Here is an 18,932-nt window from a genome sequence, read left to right as displayed (position 1 = left end):
AATATTTTAAATATCAAATGATAGCACTTTAGAACGCATGTGTAAATAATGAGATATATGCAGAAAAAAGTATGGCATATCGGGCTATGCAAAGGAATGATCTTGAAAGAAGGGGATTTTTACTTACCTTAAAAGTTGGTTGTTTTTAACAAGCAGATGTTACCTGCTTATTAACCAAAATTGGGGAGGCTGGGGGCTCAGTCGGTTAAGCGTCTGACTTTGGCTCAGGTCATGATCTCACAGTTTGTGGGTTTGAGCCCCGTGTCGGGCTCTGTGCTGACAGCTCAGAGCCTGGAGCCTGCTTTGGATTCTGTGCCTCCCTCACTCTCTGCCCCTCCCTTGTTCATGCTCTGTCTCTGTCTCAAAAAAATAAAAATAATAAAATAATAAAATAAACAACAACAGAAAAAAACACACCAAAATGATCAGAAACACTAAAAAACCTATATAGAAGAAATAACCCTAGATGGGATAACCAAAATGTTACTGGAGATTGCCTGAGTTTTTTTCCTTGCTTCTTTTAATTTTTTAAAATTAATTTTTTTAAGCAGGCTTCATGCCCAGCATGGGGCCCGAACTCACAACCCTGAGATCAAGACCTGAGCTGGGATCAAGAGTCAGACGCCTAACTGACTGAGCCACCCAGACGCCCCTATTTCTTTTCATTTCTATACAGATATTAGTTATTAGTAATTCTTAACACAAATACATTCTCCTTATAAACATTACAGGCTTTTACGATTTTAGGACTTTCACCTCCCAATTGTGGTCCCCTCCCTAGAGGTAATCAGAGTTACCAATTTGGTGTATATTGTTTCTTGCACATGTACATATGTGTATACAATGTGTATATTCATATATATGTACATATATAGACACATTATAGGTATTATTTTGTGCCTTTAAACAAATGACATCAGTTTGAGTCCCTCTGCAATTCCATCAAGATGTCCCGAAGACGGTCCCGTGTCAGTAAATAATATATGTGCCCCTCATTGTTTCAAATTAAGTAGTTGAGAATCCAGAAACACTGTACTTTGTTTACTCTGCTATGACTTTAATTAGGTTGTTTACAGTGTTTTTCTATTGCAAATAACACTGCAGTAGATTCCCTTATAAATGCCTCCTTCTGCAGGCACGAGAGGGTTTCCCTGGGACAGATTCTGGGAAGTGGAACTTCTGGGTCAATGGAATCTGCACTTTTGGTTTTTTAATAGATACCACACCTAAGGGACTGCACACGAATTTCTACTCCCACTGACAGCGTGGGTACACATCACTGCCAATATTTATTACCAAACCTTTTTACTTTTTGCCAACTTGACGAATGAAAATGTATCCTTTTGTTTTGAATCTCCTTGAATAACACCATGTGCTCCTTTTCACATGTTTATAAGCCATACAGGTTTCCTTTTTCATGAACTCCTCCATAAAATGTGTCTGTTTTTTTGTGGCATGTGTGTCCATTTCTCATAGACTTATTATAATAACAGTTATTCACATATTCAGGAAACGAATCCTTTGTCTATGTAAAATTTTTTTTCATGTTTATTTGAGGGGGGAAGGGGCAGTGTGCGTGCGCGCGCGCGCACGAGAGAGAGAGAGAGAGAGAGAGAGAGAGAGAGAGAGAGAGAGTGTCCCAAGCAGGCTCCTCTCTATCAGTGCACAGCCTGACTCAGGGCTCGATCTCACTAACCCAACGGTAAGATCATGACCTGAGCCGGAATCAAGAGTCAGACACTTAACCGACTGAGCCACCCAGGAGCCCCATTCTTTGTCTACTTTATAACTGCAAATATGGGGCACCTGGGTGGCTCAGTCGGTTGAGTGTCCGACTTCAGCACAGGTCATGATCTCACGGTTCGTGGGTTCGAGTCCCGCATTGGGCTTTGTGCTGACAGCTCGGAGCCTGAAGCTGCTTCGGATTCTATGTCTTCCTGTCTCTCTCTGCCCCTTCCCCACTCACGCTGTCTCTCTCTCTCAAAAATAATACATTAAAAAATTTTTTTAAATAACTGCAAGTAGTTTCTCCCATTCACTTGTCTTTCAACCTTTTTTTTTTTTTTTTTTTGAGGGAGGGAGTTAGTTTTTCATAGAGACACATAAAATTTAGCAAATTATAGTATTTGCATTTTGTGTTTTAAGGACTTCTCTATCCCATGGTCATATATATAATCCATTTTTTTTTTCCTAATAAGCTCATCGTCTTGTTTTTCATGTCTAGTTATTTAATCCATTTGAAATTTATGTGAATGGTAGCAAGTAGGACCCTAACTCACTCTTGTCACGCCTAGCCAGCTGCTAAAAATATCCTTTTCTTTTTTAAATTTTATTTTTTTTAATTTACATCCAAATTAGTTAGCATATAATTATCCTTCTTTTCTTACAAATACATTTATTATATACTAAGTTTCCACATACATTAGTTTTACTTGTTATTCTCTTTTTTTTTTTTTTGGGTCTATTTCTGTATCACTCCCCAGTTGTTTTAATTATACACATTTAAAGCACATTTTGACACCTGGTGGGTAACCCCCCTTCCTTTTTGCTTTTTCAGTTGATCGTGGCTCTTTTCGCACATTTCCTTTTCCAAATAAAATCTCTAAGCCAGTTTGTCAAACGCCAATATAAATCCTTGGGGGTTTTGATGGAGGTTACACTAAGTTACAGGTTCGGTACAAACCTATGTCTTTATGACACCGGGGTTTCCATCTATGAACATGTGATCCCTCTTCGCTTAGGTCTCTTATATCCTCTAGGAACGTTGTGTGCACACGTCTCAGTAGGTTGGTCATCAGGTGCTCTGGAAGTCTCTCGTTACTTCTCCTAATGTGTCACTTGATACGCTTGGAATCCTGTTGTCTGCAAAGGGATGGTTTACCTCCTCCTCTCCAGTATCTGTGCTCCTTATCACTTTTCTTATTGTATTGGTTACAACAAGACCCTCAGAACAATTCTGGATAGTCCCGGCAGCAGTGGTCACCTTGGTCCTGCATCTTCTCTGATAGGTCTGCCTAGAACACTTGTCCAGTAAGCGGGTTCTCTGTGGACAACTTTCGCTAAGCGAAGGGCACATCCTTTTCCTGCCTTTCACTTACGCCCGGGGTTGCAGATCATCAAATGCTTGTTTGGCAGCTACTGAGAGAAGCGTAATTTCTTTCTCCTGTAATCTACAGATTTTGTGAATTACTTTGATAGGTTTTCTGTAGTTTTGAACCAATCTTCCATTCCTGGTAAAAGCCCTCTTCAGTCATAAGACATTTCTAGTTTTGATTTCCACACCTGTGTTTATAACTATATGTAACTGTCTAATCAGGAAAATACACACCAAAACAAAGGACTTTGTATGCATCTTTTTGCATTATTTGTTAAAAAAGAAAATATACAGGTGAAAAAAAAAAGGCTTCATTTTTCTTAGAAAAGAAAAACTCGGGGCGCCTGGGTGGCTCAGTCGGTTGAGCATCCGACTTCCGCTCAGGTCATGATTTCACGGTTCATGGGTTTGAGCCCCGCATTGGGCTCTGTGCTGACAGCTCAGAGCCTGGAGCCTGCTTCAGAGTCTGTGTCCCCCTCTCTCTCCACCCCACCCCTGCTTGTGCTCTGTCTCTGTCTTTCAAAAACGAATAAACATAAAAAAAATTTTTAAAAAATGAAAAACTGGTGTGTAAACTGAGTGCAAAATGAGCAAATGTAATGTGCTCTAACCTGTTCTTCTCCTCACCAAATCCCCTACTTGGGTCAACGCCCTCGCCATCAAGCCAGCCACTCGCTCCGGCAAGAATCACCAAGTCCCCACTCCTCCTTCTGCTACACCCTCCACACCCAGCCCTCACCAAGCCCCAGATTCCCCCAGTCCCTCCACCCCACACCTCTAACTGGAGGCCACAGGGCTGACAGGGCAAGGTCAGGACTTCAAGATACACCCAGGTCCAATCCCACTGTACACGACTGCATCACTTTGGGTGAACTACCTTACCTCTCTGGGCCCCAATTTGTTTATCCATAAATAGATATGATACTATCTAGACTGAAGAGCTGGGGTAAAAAGTGAATGAGATAATATATGTAAAGTACCCCACAAGATGCTTGCCATGTAACTCGTGACCAAATGGCAACACTATCTCGCGAGAAAGTCTCCTCCCCTCCCCTTCCCCTGTGCCGAACTCTGGAGGTCAGGCCATCCAGACTTTTGCCTGGTCCATGACAACTGTCTTTCTGCCTTCTAGATGCTGCGGCCAAAGCTCCCTTTCTAAAATACGAATCTAGTCCTATAATTTATCTGTTTAAATCTTTCCATTGGCTCCCTACTACCTACTAGGTAAAGTTCCAACTCCTTAGCGTGATAGATAAAGCCTAGCTCAACCTCCCTTCTGGCCTTCTCTTCCTCCCCTCTGGTGCAAGGGCCTTCCACTCTAGTACATTGAAATCTGTAACTTCCTGCAGAAAATCCCAAGTTCTTTAACAGCATTTTGCCTTTATACATGCTGGTCCCTCTTCCTAAAAGCTTTTCCCTTATTTTCTACTAAGTAAAAATTCCTATTTAATCTTTTAAGAAAAAGCTCAACGGATACTTCTTTTAAAATAAAAATTAGGGGCGCCTGGGTGGCTCAGTCGGTTGAGCGTCCGACTTCAGCCCAGGTCATGATCTCGCGGTCCATGAGTTCAAGCCCCGCGTCGGGCTCTGTGCTGACAGCTCGGAGCCCGGAGCCTTGTTTCAGATTCTGTGTCTCCCATTCTCTCTGACCCTCCCCTGTTCATGCTCTGTCTCTGTCTCAAGAATAAATAAACATTAAAAAAAAATTTTTTTTAATAAAAATTAACCAAGGGCACCTGGGTGGCTCAGTTGGTTAAGTGTTCAACTCTTACTTTTGGCTCAGGTCATGATTGCAGTTTGTGGGACAGAGCCCTATTTCGGGCTCCATATTCACAGCATGGAGCTTGCTTGGGATTCTCTCTCTACCCTCCCCAGCTCTCTTCTCTCTCAAAATAAACTTTAAAAAAAAAAACAAATAAATAAAAATAAAAACTAAGCCTGCACAGAATATAGAATTAACTATCCCATCATCCATTGTTCCCATGGCAGCTTCCACTGTTACTATATTAAAATTACTTGCTTAAATATCTTTCTCCACTTGCTGAGGCAAAAACTGTGTCTTATTTCAGTGTTTATTCACTCCTCGGGAGCCTGGGTCATTGGTCCATTCAGCCCTTTTTTAATGAATGAAACCATGAATAAACTTTCTCTTTTAAATGAGGCTCTACTATACTAAATCTTTCAACAAGCCCCAAAAAACCATATTTTGATTATGTTAATCAGACTTTCAAAGCTGATTTTTTTTTTTTAAGTTGGCCTCTACCACAATGAAACCAATTTGTCCTACTAGCAATTTTGAGGGTTCTTGGAATAATTCTAGGGCCAACTAACTTCGTAGGAGTTCTCATTAGATCCACATGCTGTCCGAGAGGCCCCTTTGAAATCAGGACTCTTTAGGAACTGGTAGTAGCCATTATAGGGAACCCAGAGTATTATATTATTTTGAAAAAAAATGTACCTTCCATGACTTAGACTTGTTCTCAGTGAACAATTTTCTTCCAGAAGTGCAAACATCCTGCTACCTTTTCTCTCCAAAGAAATGAGTTTGGTTCTATTATAGTTTGCTCCTGAAGTAAGGAAACACAGCTCGGGGGGTGGGAAATCAGTCGTGTTATTTGTGTGGGCTGAAATATGAAAAGAAAAGAAACACTCTTACATCAGAAAACCTCTCACTGTGGCCAAAAAGATGCCACTGGTGGTCATGAGAGACTCATAATCTCTGCTAACCAAAGACGGTAACGGTCCACAGTGGCTCTAATGGAAACCATGGGAAGACCACAAAATGAACAGAATGACCTTAGTCTTATATTCTTTTTTTATTAAAAAAATTATTTTTGAAATTTATTATTTGAGAGACAGAGAGGGTGGACACATGCAAGAGAGCACGTGTAGGGGAGAGGCAGAGAGAGAGAGAGAGAGAGAGAGAGAGAGAGAGAGAGAGAGAGAGACAGGGAGAGAATCTCAAGTTGGACGCTTAACCGACTGAGCCACCCAGGCGCCCCATCTTCCAATCTTTTTAAGGAACCCAACATGCAAGCCACCCAAATAACCCCTAATTTCAGAAAAAAAAGTTATGACTAGAGAACCAATCGTCCATGATGATTTTTGGATAACCATTTCTTTCACTTAAAAAAAAAAAAATCGTATGTTTTTTTCTCATAAATAAATACATTATTTTACAACAAGAAAAAAAAAAGTACAGACCTGCAGGGACAGAAAACACCACAGACTTCAGCAAAAATCGCAGAGCCTACGATTAATTTTTTAGGTTTATTTATCAATTTCAAAAAAAAAAAACTCACTAGTGGGATAAAGAGCTTAAGACAGGTATGCAAAAAGGGAGCCCCCAAAGGGTTTTCACCAGGATGAAATGGGATTAGCTTTGTAGTTCTTATAATCTTCTTCACAGAAGAATGCAATTTCAGTTTCATGAGCTGGAAAAAAAAAAAAAAAAAGACAATGGAAAAAAAAATGTTAATGTAAAACTAGATTTTTAAGCAAGTATTGAAATCCATATTACTGATTCAGTGTTTCAGACGCTGAAAGTGAGAAAAATGAGCTACTTGTTTGGTTTCACATTTCATCAAATCAACAAGAAGTATCGGTTGTTGTAAGAATCCTGAACTCGAATAATTTAAAATTAAAAAGAAAAATACCCAAGAAAACATTTAAAAACAAGAATTCGTACAAGACTCTGGTGTCCAGGAAACCATAAAATTGCTCATGTTATACACCTCTTAACAGTCCTAGAAAATTAACGTTTATTTTTTTTTTCCCCAAATTTGCTGCTCGGTTACTGAAGGCGGAGGAAGAATGCTCTTTTTTTGTCTCTCTGAAATTAGCCTGTAGGTATAATAATTTAATACTTAGAGGATCAGTAGAATACTTTACAGATCACTTTACATTCTCCCTCATGACCCATCAAAATATGTGTCTGAAGAAGTTAATTTTTTGCCTGCTTATGACTAATTCATGAGGCTTCAACAATATGCAAAGTGAAAGACACAAATTGGCTTCTACCGCAATACCTTCAAACACCTCTAATTATTCACAGGGGATATAGCACAGCTAAAGGACCCACAGAGGGGCAAAGCAGTCACATTCTTTCAACCCAGCAGGTCAAGGACTCCGTCTTCTAAAACAATAAGTCAGCAACATTATTAATTCAGACTGGAGACAAATCTGATGGAAAGCCTTCCAATTATTAAACATGCAATTCTTTAAGGTGTGCGCCAACAAGTTCCACATTCGTTTTTTAAATTAAACCAGAAGTTAATACAGTCTGCTTAGCTTTTACAGAAAGAGCAAAAGGGCCTTCAGAATCTCGACAAGAAAACAGACAAGATTATTTGTAATGAATACTGATCACTCAATTAACATATCCTCTAAAAACAGACAAGTAAAACTCTTCAAGCCAAATAAATAGGATAATAGGGAAAGATGCCAAGGATTACCACCCCCGGGTCTCTTAGTTTACCAAACTCATCTCATCGCTAGAATTTACCACAAAAGAATGAAATTAAGGAGCTTGGCACAGCACTTCAGTTAAAAAAAAAAAAAAATGCTGGTCTTAAGAATATCAAATTTATTGTTTCTCAATCATGGGTTGCCTGTGCTCATTACAGAAAACACAGAAATGTGGAAAGAAGAAAATAAAGACACCCATAGTCTCAGATCCTCATTCCAGTCTCACTGCATCTTCAAGATTAAGTGAAGATGAATCTTGATGAAAATCAGATTACAATCTGGGCACAATGAGCCTGGGGGTGGGGAGGAGGTGGGCAGAGAGAAACGGAGAATGGGTGAGGAGGGGCTGTAAACAAATGCAGCCCAGGCAAACCAGAAGCTCACGTATAGCTACATTTTACAAGAAAACAGCCTTTAAAAGAATGGCTAAGAGGCCCCGCACTTGGAATCAGTAAACTGTTGACAAGGGGGCTTCAGAAAATTCAGTATTCAAAGAGAAGATGTTTTGGGGTCTGTCCTTTCTACAAAAAGCTCCCGGGGTTTCCTTTTTTGAAGTGAAGCAAGCCCAAAGGTAGACCTATATCATTTACAAGCGATGCTAATCGTTCTTCAAATGGAGAATGGGCAAAAGGCACCCTGTTCTTAATAATCACAATGCAAAGTGTTATCTAGGATGTGCTATTTACATACAGAACTTTACACAGTGCTTTGCCCACACAGCACTTTGCTCAATACACACTAACTGTAATTACGGTTTTCACTTACTGCAGCTGACATTTATCTGTACCCCTTTTGAGAAAGGGATGCATCGTATGGTTCCTCAGTACCGCAGTAACAGGTTCAGAATAAGCGGATGCAAAGAAAACACTGACGAAGCATTTTTGTTTTGACATGCAGGTTTGCTCGGGTTTAATTAACTTACAGATCAACTCATTATTTATCTAAAGTATTTACACCTTCTCCCATAATACAGGCTCAAAATGAGATCCTCCTAAGATCAAGATTTTATTTCCAGATGAATACTTTTCCTCAAAAAACAAAAAACAAAAAAAACAACAAGACTGACAAATGGATTACGCTCAAAAACTTCAGGCTGGTAAAACTGACACCCTTAAAAAACTGGAAAACAAGACACAAATTCAAAGCAGGTTACTCGGAACATTAAAAAGTAAGACTTGGGGCGCCTGGGTGGCACAGTCGGTTAAGCGTCCGACTTCAGCCAGGTTACAATCTCGCGGTCCGTGAGTTCGAGCCCCGCGTCGGGCTCTGGGCTGATGGCTCGGAGCCTGGAGCCTGTTTCCGATTCTGTGTCTCCCTCTCTCTCTGCCCCTCCCCCGTTCATGCTCTGTCTCTCTCTGTCCCAAAAATAAATAAACGTTGAAAAAAAAAAAATTTTTTTTTTAAATAAAAAAAAAAAAAAAAAAAAGTAAGACTTGGGGCGCCTGGGTGGCGCAGTCGGTTAAGCGTCCGACTTCAGCCAGGTCACAATCTCGCGGTCCGTGAGTTCGAGCCCCGCGTCGGGCTCTGGGCTGATGGCTCGGAGCCTGGTGCCTGTTTCCGATTCTGTGTCTCCCTCTCTCTCTGCCCCTCCCCCGTTCATGCTCTGTCTCTCTCTGTCCCAAAAATAAAATAAACGTTGAAAAAAAAAAAAGTAAGACTTAAGATGTATTGTAAACTTTAGTAATGTGGTCCTCAAACAAAATGGAATGTTTTTTAAAAATCAATAAAATTCTGTTGAAAATGTTTGAGACAACGATTTCCTGTATTGAGGATGCAAATTTACTTGTGAATTTAAAATGAAAACAAATTACAAAAGATTTTCAAGACCTCTCCATAATCACCCTTTCGCACCATCATCCCTTAAATTCTTGCTCCTCCAATTCTATTTAAAATGGCTCTAGAAGAACCCTCGGGAAGGCTACTGTGTGCCAGTCCCCCAGGGCACCTGATTTTAAATTAAATGTGCTGTAGGCGACAGGGCACTCGGGTGCAGAGCGCCTTGGCAAGTGGATCTGAAATGAATGTAAAATCTAAAACCCAATAAATACATTGCCAGTTCATCCTTTGTCTTACTATCAAATGATATCAAGTAAGAATCCTTCAAATACCACGCACCAATTTAATGCAGACTTTCAAGTTTGCTGAAATGAACATAAGCCAGGACATTCAAACTTTGAAAATGAAATGAATAATTGTATACCATGTGTCCAAACAGGTCAGACACCATATACATTCACCTTTAAAAAGAAAATAATAATGCCTTTATATAAAAGGATGTAAGAAAAACCAATTTTAAATGTGAAATCTCAAGGAAAATTCAAGGCAATCTGCTTAAACTCCTTAACTAGCTTATTTCAAAAAACTCACCCATCGACAAGGATTTATTGCAGTTTCAAACTCCCTGGCCTGTACTCATCAGCACCAATGTAGCATAAGGCACAGTAACTGTTGTCTGAGAAGAGAGACAGAGACCTGTGCGCTGGCTCTGTGGGACAGATAATGATCAAGGCAGTCTGTAATGTGATAATAATTGCGATTATGGGCACACGTACACACACACACACACACACACACACACACAAAATACGGGAAGAGCGAGGTTTGGTTTCTGCGGCAATTTGAGACCAAAAGGACAAAGTTCTGCCCTCTCTCCTGGTCCAGGAATACATCTTACCCTTGCAAGGTTCACAAAATCCCAATGTACAAATCATTCAAAACTGTGCTCACAGCTGAGTTATATTTCTAACTTTGCAGCAAAGGGATCCGGCAGAAAGTTCCCAAACACAGTGGTTTTTATTTTATGTTTGCTTCAAGCGTCTGGTGTTCCTGAGATCAGCTGGCAGAGAGGGTTTCAAGCTACAGTTTGAAGAAAACGAATAGTAAAAGAAATCTGACCTTTGACAGACTGGACGCAGGCCTGTGATGTCCACAATGGTGAGGGGAAGGTAGAAAGGAAACAGTCCCGACCTCTTGCTCTGGAAGCCCAATTTCCTGGGTCTAGCACCTACTTCCCTGAGTACCAGACTATCACTGTGTTGATGTTTAAAGTACAGAACAGCCCCCTTCCCGCGCTGTCAAGGGAGGAGAGCATGTCCGCCCGAAGATATTACTACCCAGAAGAGAATGGGAAAGGGACCCAAACCTTCAGGAAACACAAATCAAACACGAGCCCGATAAAGGGATGGAAGCCAAAGAATCCCACAACATCAGCTGTACGTGTGAGGTCATCAGAAGGTGCTGGGCACAGAGTCAGGGATCTGGTCGTGGGCAGGCACCAAGAGGTGACACGCAGGAGGAAAACAGACCACAAGGGAGCTTTGGAAGGATCACACGATCCGGTTTTACGCAAGCTCTTCCCTCAGATCAGCACTTCTGGTTTGGCCCACTGTATCTTGTCTTAAAATATTTCCAGCAAAACACAACTGGTTGGAAAGAGTTACCCTGCCACCATTTCTTTCCTAAGGAAAGAAGACTCAAAAGATAATAGTGGCAGAGTGTTGCAAAAGGAAAGAGATACCCCCAAAATACTTACATGCAAATCTACCACTTAGGGGAATCAGTGCACAAAACCACAATCGTTAATAACAAGGTAAAAATCTTTCGATTACAAATAACAGTTCTGAGCCAAGCTTTCTTCTTCCTTCCAAAAAGCAAATCTTTTTACTTCTGTCTTTTAGCTCGGAGTCCGCAAGCGAAAATTTGCCCTGACGTCAGGCGCAGAATATACAATTGGGATCTGCAATGCAGATAAAAGGTCGGAGCAGGAACTGGAGAATTTCTCCGTGAGAAAAGAGATCTTCAAACAAGTTTGTTCCCCTAATTTCCCCTCCACACACACAGTCCTTCTTTCCCTTTCATGAATTCTGCAGAAAAGTCCTAATGATAAATTTGTTACATTGGCATTATTCCCATGGCAACTGGCTGTGATGGCAGAGTGACAGCTCTACAGCAAGATCAAGTGGTACAAAGGGAGAGGGACGACTTCGAATTTTTCCCTTAAACCTCTTAAAAACCTAACCAGACACAGCACTGAGGGAGCGGCAATTCCCTAGAAAAGTCGCACACTTCAAGGGTCGTTTTTACAACTCTACTCCCACTTAGAATTTTTGGTTGGTCTCCAGGGCCCGTCGCCTCCTCCTCTAGGTGTTAAATGAAGCTTCTCCAGGGTACAGCTACACGGCCCCAGGCAACACGGAGGGACGTTGTGGGACAGGAGAGCCACTCAGGCTGGGCCTAGCGTCACCCCTGAGCAGGGCTAGGGGCTTGCAAGGTTCTTGTACCACCCTGGGACTCGTGGAAAGGATCTGATTCTCGCCAAAGACCCATGGCTTTAAAACAGGAATGACAAAAAGGTGGATTTGATGCTTACCTTCACAGGTGGTTCATTACATGAGTCTGAAAGTTTTTAATTTTTCTTAATGTTTATTTATTGACTTTTTGAGAGAGACAGAGAGAGAGAGAGAGAGAGAGAGAGAGAGAGAGAGAGAGAGGGCGTGCACGCTTGCGAGCGAGCTTGTACAGGGGAGGGGCAGAGAGAAAGGGACACACAGAATCCAAAGCAGGCTCCAGGTTCCGAGCTGTCAGCACAGAGCCTGATGTGGGGCTCCAAGTCACAAACTATGAGATCATGATATGAGCCGAAGTCGGACACATAACCGACTGAGCCACCCAGGTGCCCATACAGGAGTCTGAGATTAATGACAATTAAACCAACAACTCACATTTGCCAACTGCCTTCTCCAAAATGGTTTCCAAACAAGTATTTCTGAGGGTGTCTACGGACATCGTTCCAGATGCCTTCATAGATTTTTTTCATTCAACTCTTAAGACAACAGTCTGACACAGGTCTAATTGGTTCTGTTTTGTGTTATAGAGATCAGAACATTCAAAAACACTAAATGGCTTCCCAAAGGTCACAAAATGAGTGAAATGCAGAGCCCTCACTCAAACCAATTTTCAGGAGTCTATTCTTTAAAATTGGTTCCTTAATTTACAAATTAAGTATATGTGAACTGTATAAAAATTTTCCACTACAAGAACAATTAGACAATATGGAGAGGAAAAAAAAAATCAATTGTTTAAAGTGCCGCCACCCGAAGAACCATTTCTAAAATTTTGTTACATGATCTTTTCTCCATATACACATACAGATGTGTAAACATATATTTTAAACAGTAATGGTATCACACAATATATTCTATTTCCATTCAATAAAGAAAGCTCTACACCAGTGATTTCACAAACAGGGAAGGTGAGAGAACCCCTGCCACCCCTCTGAAGGCACATCTCAACCTCCGGGGAGTCACAGAGTTGGAGGAAGCGTACTCCTGTTGGCCTGGTAACAGATACGAGACAAAGTTAAGGAGCGAGAAAGTCTCATTGGCCAAACTGACCTACAGGAAGTTAGAGGTAATATACATTCCCAAGAGTAGTACAAAAGAGTATCCACTTCCCAACATTCTCTTGGATAATACCACTTTTCTTCATGTCTGCTAGTCTTGAAACCACTACCTGTCAGGGCGCCTGGGCAGCTCAGTTAAGCTGCCGACTTTGGTTAAGCGGCCGACTTTGGCTCGGGTCATGATTTCACGGTTCATGGGTTCGAGCCCCATGTCAGGCTGTATGCTGACAGCTCGGAGCCTGGAGCCAGCTTCGGATTCTGTGTCTCCCTCTCTCTCTGCCCCTCCCCTGCTCGTGCTCTATTTCTCAAAAATAAATATTTTTTAAAAATGTTTTTTAATGTTTAAAAGAAATAATAAATAACAAATTGGTACTTGTCCAAGGTCACCCAGCCAGTAAGTGGCAGAATGAGGTTGTAAACCCAAGCGCTCCGGCTCCAGTCTCTAATTCTTAACCACTAGATTACTATTACTACATAAAATAGCATCTATCATCATGTATCTCTCTCTCTCAGGACTAATAAGGCTGAACTATTTTTCATATGTTAGCTATTTCTTCCACCAGTAGGATTTCTTATCTTTTTCAAGCTAATTATAAGAGCTTTTATCAATTCAGGCTAATAACTTTTTTGTCATATACAAAGTATTTTTTCATAGTTTGGTGCTTCTGCTTTAACTCTGTTTACAATTTTTAGTTTTTACGTGGTCAAATATATCATTTCGCCCCGATTTATGGCTCTGCCTTCAAAGTCATGCTTGGAGAGCTCTTCTCCCCATGATTATGAAATTACTAAGCTACATTTTATTTAAAAAAATTTTTTTGGGGGGGCGCCTGGGTGGCTCAGTTGGTTAAGCGGCCGACTTCGGCTCAGGTCATGATCTCACAGTCTGTGAGTTCGAGCCCCGCGTTGGGCTCTGTGCTGACAGCTCAGAGCCCGGAGCCTGTTTCAGATTCTGTGTCTCCCTCTCTCTGACCCTCCCCCGTTCATGCTCTGTCTCTCTCTGTCTCAAAAATAAATAAACGTTAAAAAAATTAAAAAAAAAATTTTTTTTTACATTGTGACATTTCATCAATCCACAACTTATTTTGGAATAAAGATTGAGATAAGGATTTAAATTTTATTTTCCTGAATGCTTTGGCAATGGGCCTGACATCATTTTCTAGCTAATTCACTCTTTCCCCACTCATTTGAGATGTCAAAACTGTTTCATATTGCGAACTCTGACTTCTTTTTTAGTTTGCTTCTGATCTTTTCCATGGAGCTTTCAATCCGTACATTAATACCACAGCAATCTGTTATAATAATTACAGCTTTATGCGTTAGTAACAAGCGGGGCTAACTTCTAGGTGCTGTATGCGTCAATAACACAGGTGCCACTTGCTGTAATAATATAATAGCATTTGAAGAAATAAATGCCAAAATAAAAACTGTGTTTTCAAACAATAGCAATCTTACCTATTTATAATATGAAAAGACACTAAATCCAGCTAATAGTGGAAACAAACAGGGAAAGTCAGTCTAAGATTTTGTAACGTGTTATTCAAAATCCTACTTAAATTAGAAGACATGTCAGGAACTTACCTTAGCCACACGGATCCTTCGAAACTGAATTCCTGACATATGTCACTAAAATGACTCAAGAGAACACCTGCCAAAAAGATGGAAAGCTTCCTAACAGGGACCTCACTTAGAGTACCCCTTAACCAGTACATGTAAATAATTATGAAGGAAGTGTGATCTGTGCTGTTTCATTAGAGTCACTGACCGCAGAGGTACGTCAGAGGCATAGTGCCTTTAACTGCTCACACCTCTGAAAATCTTCACTGCTATTGCCAGATGATCTTTAGGTGTACATACACAGAATTAGAGTGACATCTAATGGTCACAAAACATGTCACATGGTATTTCTTTAAAACAGAACCACACGCAGGTTGAAGAGCTAGGTGGGGCCCCTTTTCAACCGCACACACTAGGCTCCTGCTTGAAATTCCACGGCTTGGTGGCCCTGAGTGATCCAGAAGACTATTAGAAACTGCGCTGCGCGTTATACAAACAACATCTTACTTCATTATTCCACGTTACTTCTACCAGGTCCGTTTCTCTCAAACCGTCAGTTCAAATGATGCTGATAAGAGTAAGTAGGTTATTAAGTGAGTAATAACCTGTCAATCACTTAAAATAACTCTCAGCAGAATTCTGAGCATACCTGCTGAAAAGAACTATTTGCATTCTGCACATTTGGAGAGCAGATATCTCCTGCCCTCAGTCAAATGATCTGAATGTACATCATTCTCGTCCTCCTCCTCTGAATAATTATCAGGGAGTGTAAAGAGCACCCAGGGTAGCATTTACTTTGCGGTGAGTTATCCAAACATCAGTCGGGCGTCAGCAGAGAGGCTGGGGGAGCGAGCGCCCCTCCAGCACCGCAGGGCCCCTCTCGCTCACCGATTCCAGCGGCTCGCAGCGTGCTGTCTTCCTTCAGCATGAGTCTGTCATCATTTTCCAAACTCAACACAAGCTCATTTGTCTGGAAAGAAAGAAAACCTGTATCTTACCAGTACTTATAGGTGCTTTGTGTTTGGTAAGACTTCTTGAAGACACAGGATTGTTACCCTGGGTCACGGCAATAACCGGAGTCACATGCTGTTCCCACCACCAACAGGGCAGAAGCACACACATGTGAACACCCATTATGTGTGCTCGCTCCGCAAGGGCTGGGGAGCACAGGGCTTTGGCACCAGGTCCAGATTAAAATTTGGTTTCCACCAATGCCCCGCTGTGTGTTCTCAACAAACTACACAGCCTCTCCAAGACTTAGTTTCCTCCTTTGTAGAAAAGGGGAGAGGAAGGAATCTTCTCTTTTGCCCTGTGGTGAAGATGAAATGAGATGAAACCGTCAATAGGTTATCCGTCACAGAGCAAGGACTCTCCACGTTAGTTGCTGCTATTCTGTTGTTGCTGTCGTCATCATCGTCATCATCATCATCATCATCTCATCCTCACAGTATTCCAGGAGACCACTATCACCATCATCACCACCACCACTACCATTATCATCATCATCATCGCCACAACCACCACCATCACCACCACCATCATCATCATCACCATCATCACCACCACCATCATCATCATCGCCACGATGACTACCACCACCATCATCATCATCACCACCACCACCACCATCATCACCACCACCATCATCATCATCACCATCATCACCACCACCATCATCATCATCGCCACGATGACTACCACCACCATCATCATCATCACCACCACCACCACCATCATCACCACCACCATCATCATTGCCACAACCACTACCACCATCATCATCATCACCACCACCACCACCATCATTATCACCACCACCATCATCATTATCATCATCTCCACAACCACTACCACCATCATCACTACCATCATCATCATCACCATCATCACCACCACCACCATCATCATCACCACCACCACCATCATCACCACCACCATCATCACCACCACCACCATCATCATCACCACCACCATCATCACCACCACCATCATCATTGCCACAACCACTGCCACCATCATCATCATCAGCAGCACCACCATCACCACCACCACCATCACCACCACCATTATCATCATCACCACCACCATCAACATTATCATCATCACCACCACCATCATCATCACCATCACCACCACCATCATCATCATCACCACAACCACTACCACCATCATCATCACTACCACCACCACCACCACCATCATCACTACCACCACCACCACCATCATCACCACCACCACCATCATCACCACCATCACCATCATTATCATCATTGCCACCACCACCACCATCATCGCCACAACTACCACCATCATAATCACTACCATCACCACCACCACCACCATTATCATCATCATCACCACCACCACTGCCACCACCACCATCATCACATCACAACCACCACCATGATCATCACCACCACCATTATCATCATCATCACCACCATCATCATTGCCGCCACCGCCACCACCACAATCATCACCGCCACTACCATCACCATCATCATCATCATCTCATCCTCACAGTATTTCAAGAAACAGAGGTTACGAAACAGACCCAGAGTACATGGAACTGAAGCCTGAGCTCTGGCCAGCTTGACTTCAGGGAAAAACAAGCTTACCTCCATGTATCTAAAAACCTTGCCCTATCGAGTAAACACATGATCCCATGTCATATTAACTTGATCCCATGTGATATTGACTGTAACCTTTCACGATGAGGTTTCAGGTGGTAGTGGATGAATCTGTCCTCCAATGATTTTTTTTTTTTTTTTTTACAAATCCAGTTAAATATTATAACTATAGGAGAAGACTTTGAGTTGATATCTGCCCCCCAAAAGCACAGAGATGAACACACAGTCCACTTGTCAACCAGAATGCAGCTGCTTAGCAACATAGTCTATTTCTAGAATATGGTTAAGAGGGAGAGTCAACAGAAAGGCCACTCCAGCAGCCAAAATAGAAGGCCCAGAAGCCATGCTCCACAGTCCACAACTTCACCTACTAGAGAGCACAGGGCTTGATCTCCAGAGCACAGAGATTAAACGGGCGGCGGCTGGGGGGGGGGGCGGGGGGCGGGGGAATGTTATTTAAAACGAATCATTTTAGAATAGGTAACAAACTCATAATACAAAATTCTCCAAGTGCATATGGATGGAGTGTAAAGTACGTCTCCTTCCAATCCCTGTCTACCAGGTGCCCAGTTCTCCTACAAATAACTTCTACTAATTCTGGTGTATCCTTCCAGACACTGTCTCTGTATATGTTCATGCAGGCAGAAATGGGCATGTAAAATTTTTCAAACAAATAACAGCATATTGTACGCTATATTCTAACACTTTGCTTTTTTCTCTTAAAACATAGCTTAAAATCATTCCAAATCGCTATATGAGATGCCTCATAATTTAGCAAGGCTGCAGGGTATTCCACTGAAGAGACACAAACACACATACACACACTCTGTCCTCACTGATGGATGGCCATTAGATTGTTTCCATCTCTTGCCACCGTAAAGAACCCTGCAACAAATAACCTCTCATACATGTGTCATTTTGCATACATACAAGTTTTATGGCGAAGATAGATTTTGCACAAGTTTTATGTGTAAGATAAATTCCTAGAAGTAGAACCGTTGGGTCAGAGAATACACACAATTTTTTTCTGGCAGATATTGCTAAATTATGCTTCACAGAAGTGGTACCACTTTACAGGAACGCTACCAATTGCTGAGAGTACCTGTTTCTCACAGCCCCCCTGACATGGCGTATTATCAACACTGTCTGATCTTTGGCAACCTAACAGATGAAGATTATGTGCAGTCTTAATTTGTATTTATTTTGAGTAAAGCCATAAATATTTTGTTTTTTAATGGGCTCAGAGGATAATTTTTTTAAAAAGACTTTATTTTTAAGTAATCTCTACACCCAACATGGGACTTGAACTCATAACCCCGAGATCAAGAGTTACATGCTATTCTGAGCCAGCCAGATGCCCCTCAAATGATAATTTTTTAAATAGAATTCTAATACACACACACACACACACACACACACACACACACACACACACTAAGAAAATTAGGCCTTGTCTGTAATATAATTTAGAAAATTTTGCTCCAAACAAAAGAGACTCATAAATACGGAGAACAAACTGAGGGTTGCTGGAGGGGTTGGGGGGGGGGGGGATGGGCTAAATGGGTAAGGGGCATTAAGGAATCTACTGAAATCATTGCTTCACTATATACTAATTTGGATGTAAATTTTAAAAAATCAAAAATAAAGTTAAAAAAAAGAAAATTTTGCCCCAGTGTTCATTCCTTCCTTGATTTTTTTCTTATAATGTTTTTTTTTCTAGTAAAAGTGCTGAATGCCTGTTGAATAAATACATGAAGTAAACTTAGCAATTTTTCTTACAGTT

The 18,932-nt window shown here is 41.5% G+C and overlaps 1 protein-coding gene across 9 annotated transcripts in view; it reads right to left on the bottom strand.

Moving 5' to 3' along the window:
* Nucleotides 1-2,426: 2,426 nt before the first annotated feature.
* Nucleotides 2,427-18,932, bottom strand: part of CC1H2orf76 (chromosome C1 C2orf76 homolog) — a 76,912-nt gene continuing 60,406 nt past the window's right edge. For 8 of the 9 annotated variants that reach the window (XM_086718431.1, XM_025912564.2, XM_086718433.1 and 5 more), the window contains 2 exons: nucleotides 15,408-15,489; nucleotides 6,346-6,528 (listed from right to left, as the gene is read on the bottom strand). In XM_086718431.1, coding sequence (XP_086574557.1) covers nucleotides 6,452-6,528; nucleotides 15,408-15,489 — 159 coding nt within the window. In that variant the 3' untranslated portion in view covers nucleotides 6,346-6,451. Of the gene's footprint in view, nucleotides 4,560-4,788; nucleotides 5,719-6,345; nucleotides 6,529-15,407; nucleotides 15,490-18,932 lie in introns of those variants that run through there. The other variant, XR_015255167.1, reaches the window with a different exon arrangement.

Source organism: Puma concolor, chromosome C1 (genome assembly GCF_028749965.1).
Source record: "Puma concolor isolate L17-30 chromosome C1, mPumCon1.1.hap2, whole genome shotgun sequence".
Classification (NCBI taxonomy): domain Eukaryota; kingdom Metazoa; phylum Chordata; class Mammalia; order Carnivora; family Felidae; genus Puma; species Puma concolor.
The sequence above is the reverse complement of the archived record's forward strand: the minus strand, read 5'-3'. Positions and strand labels throughout refer to the sequence as shown.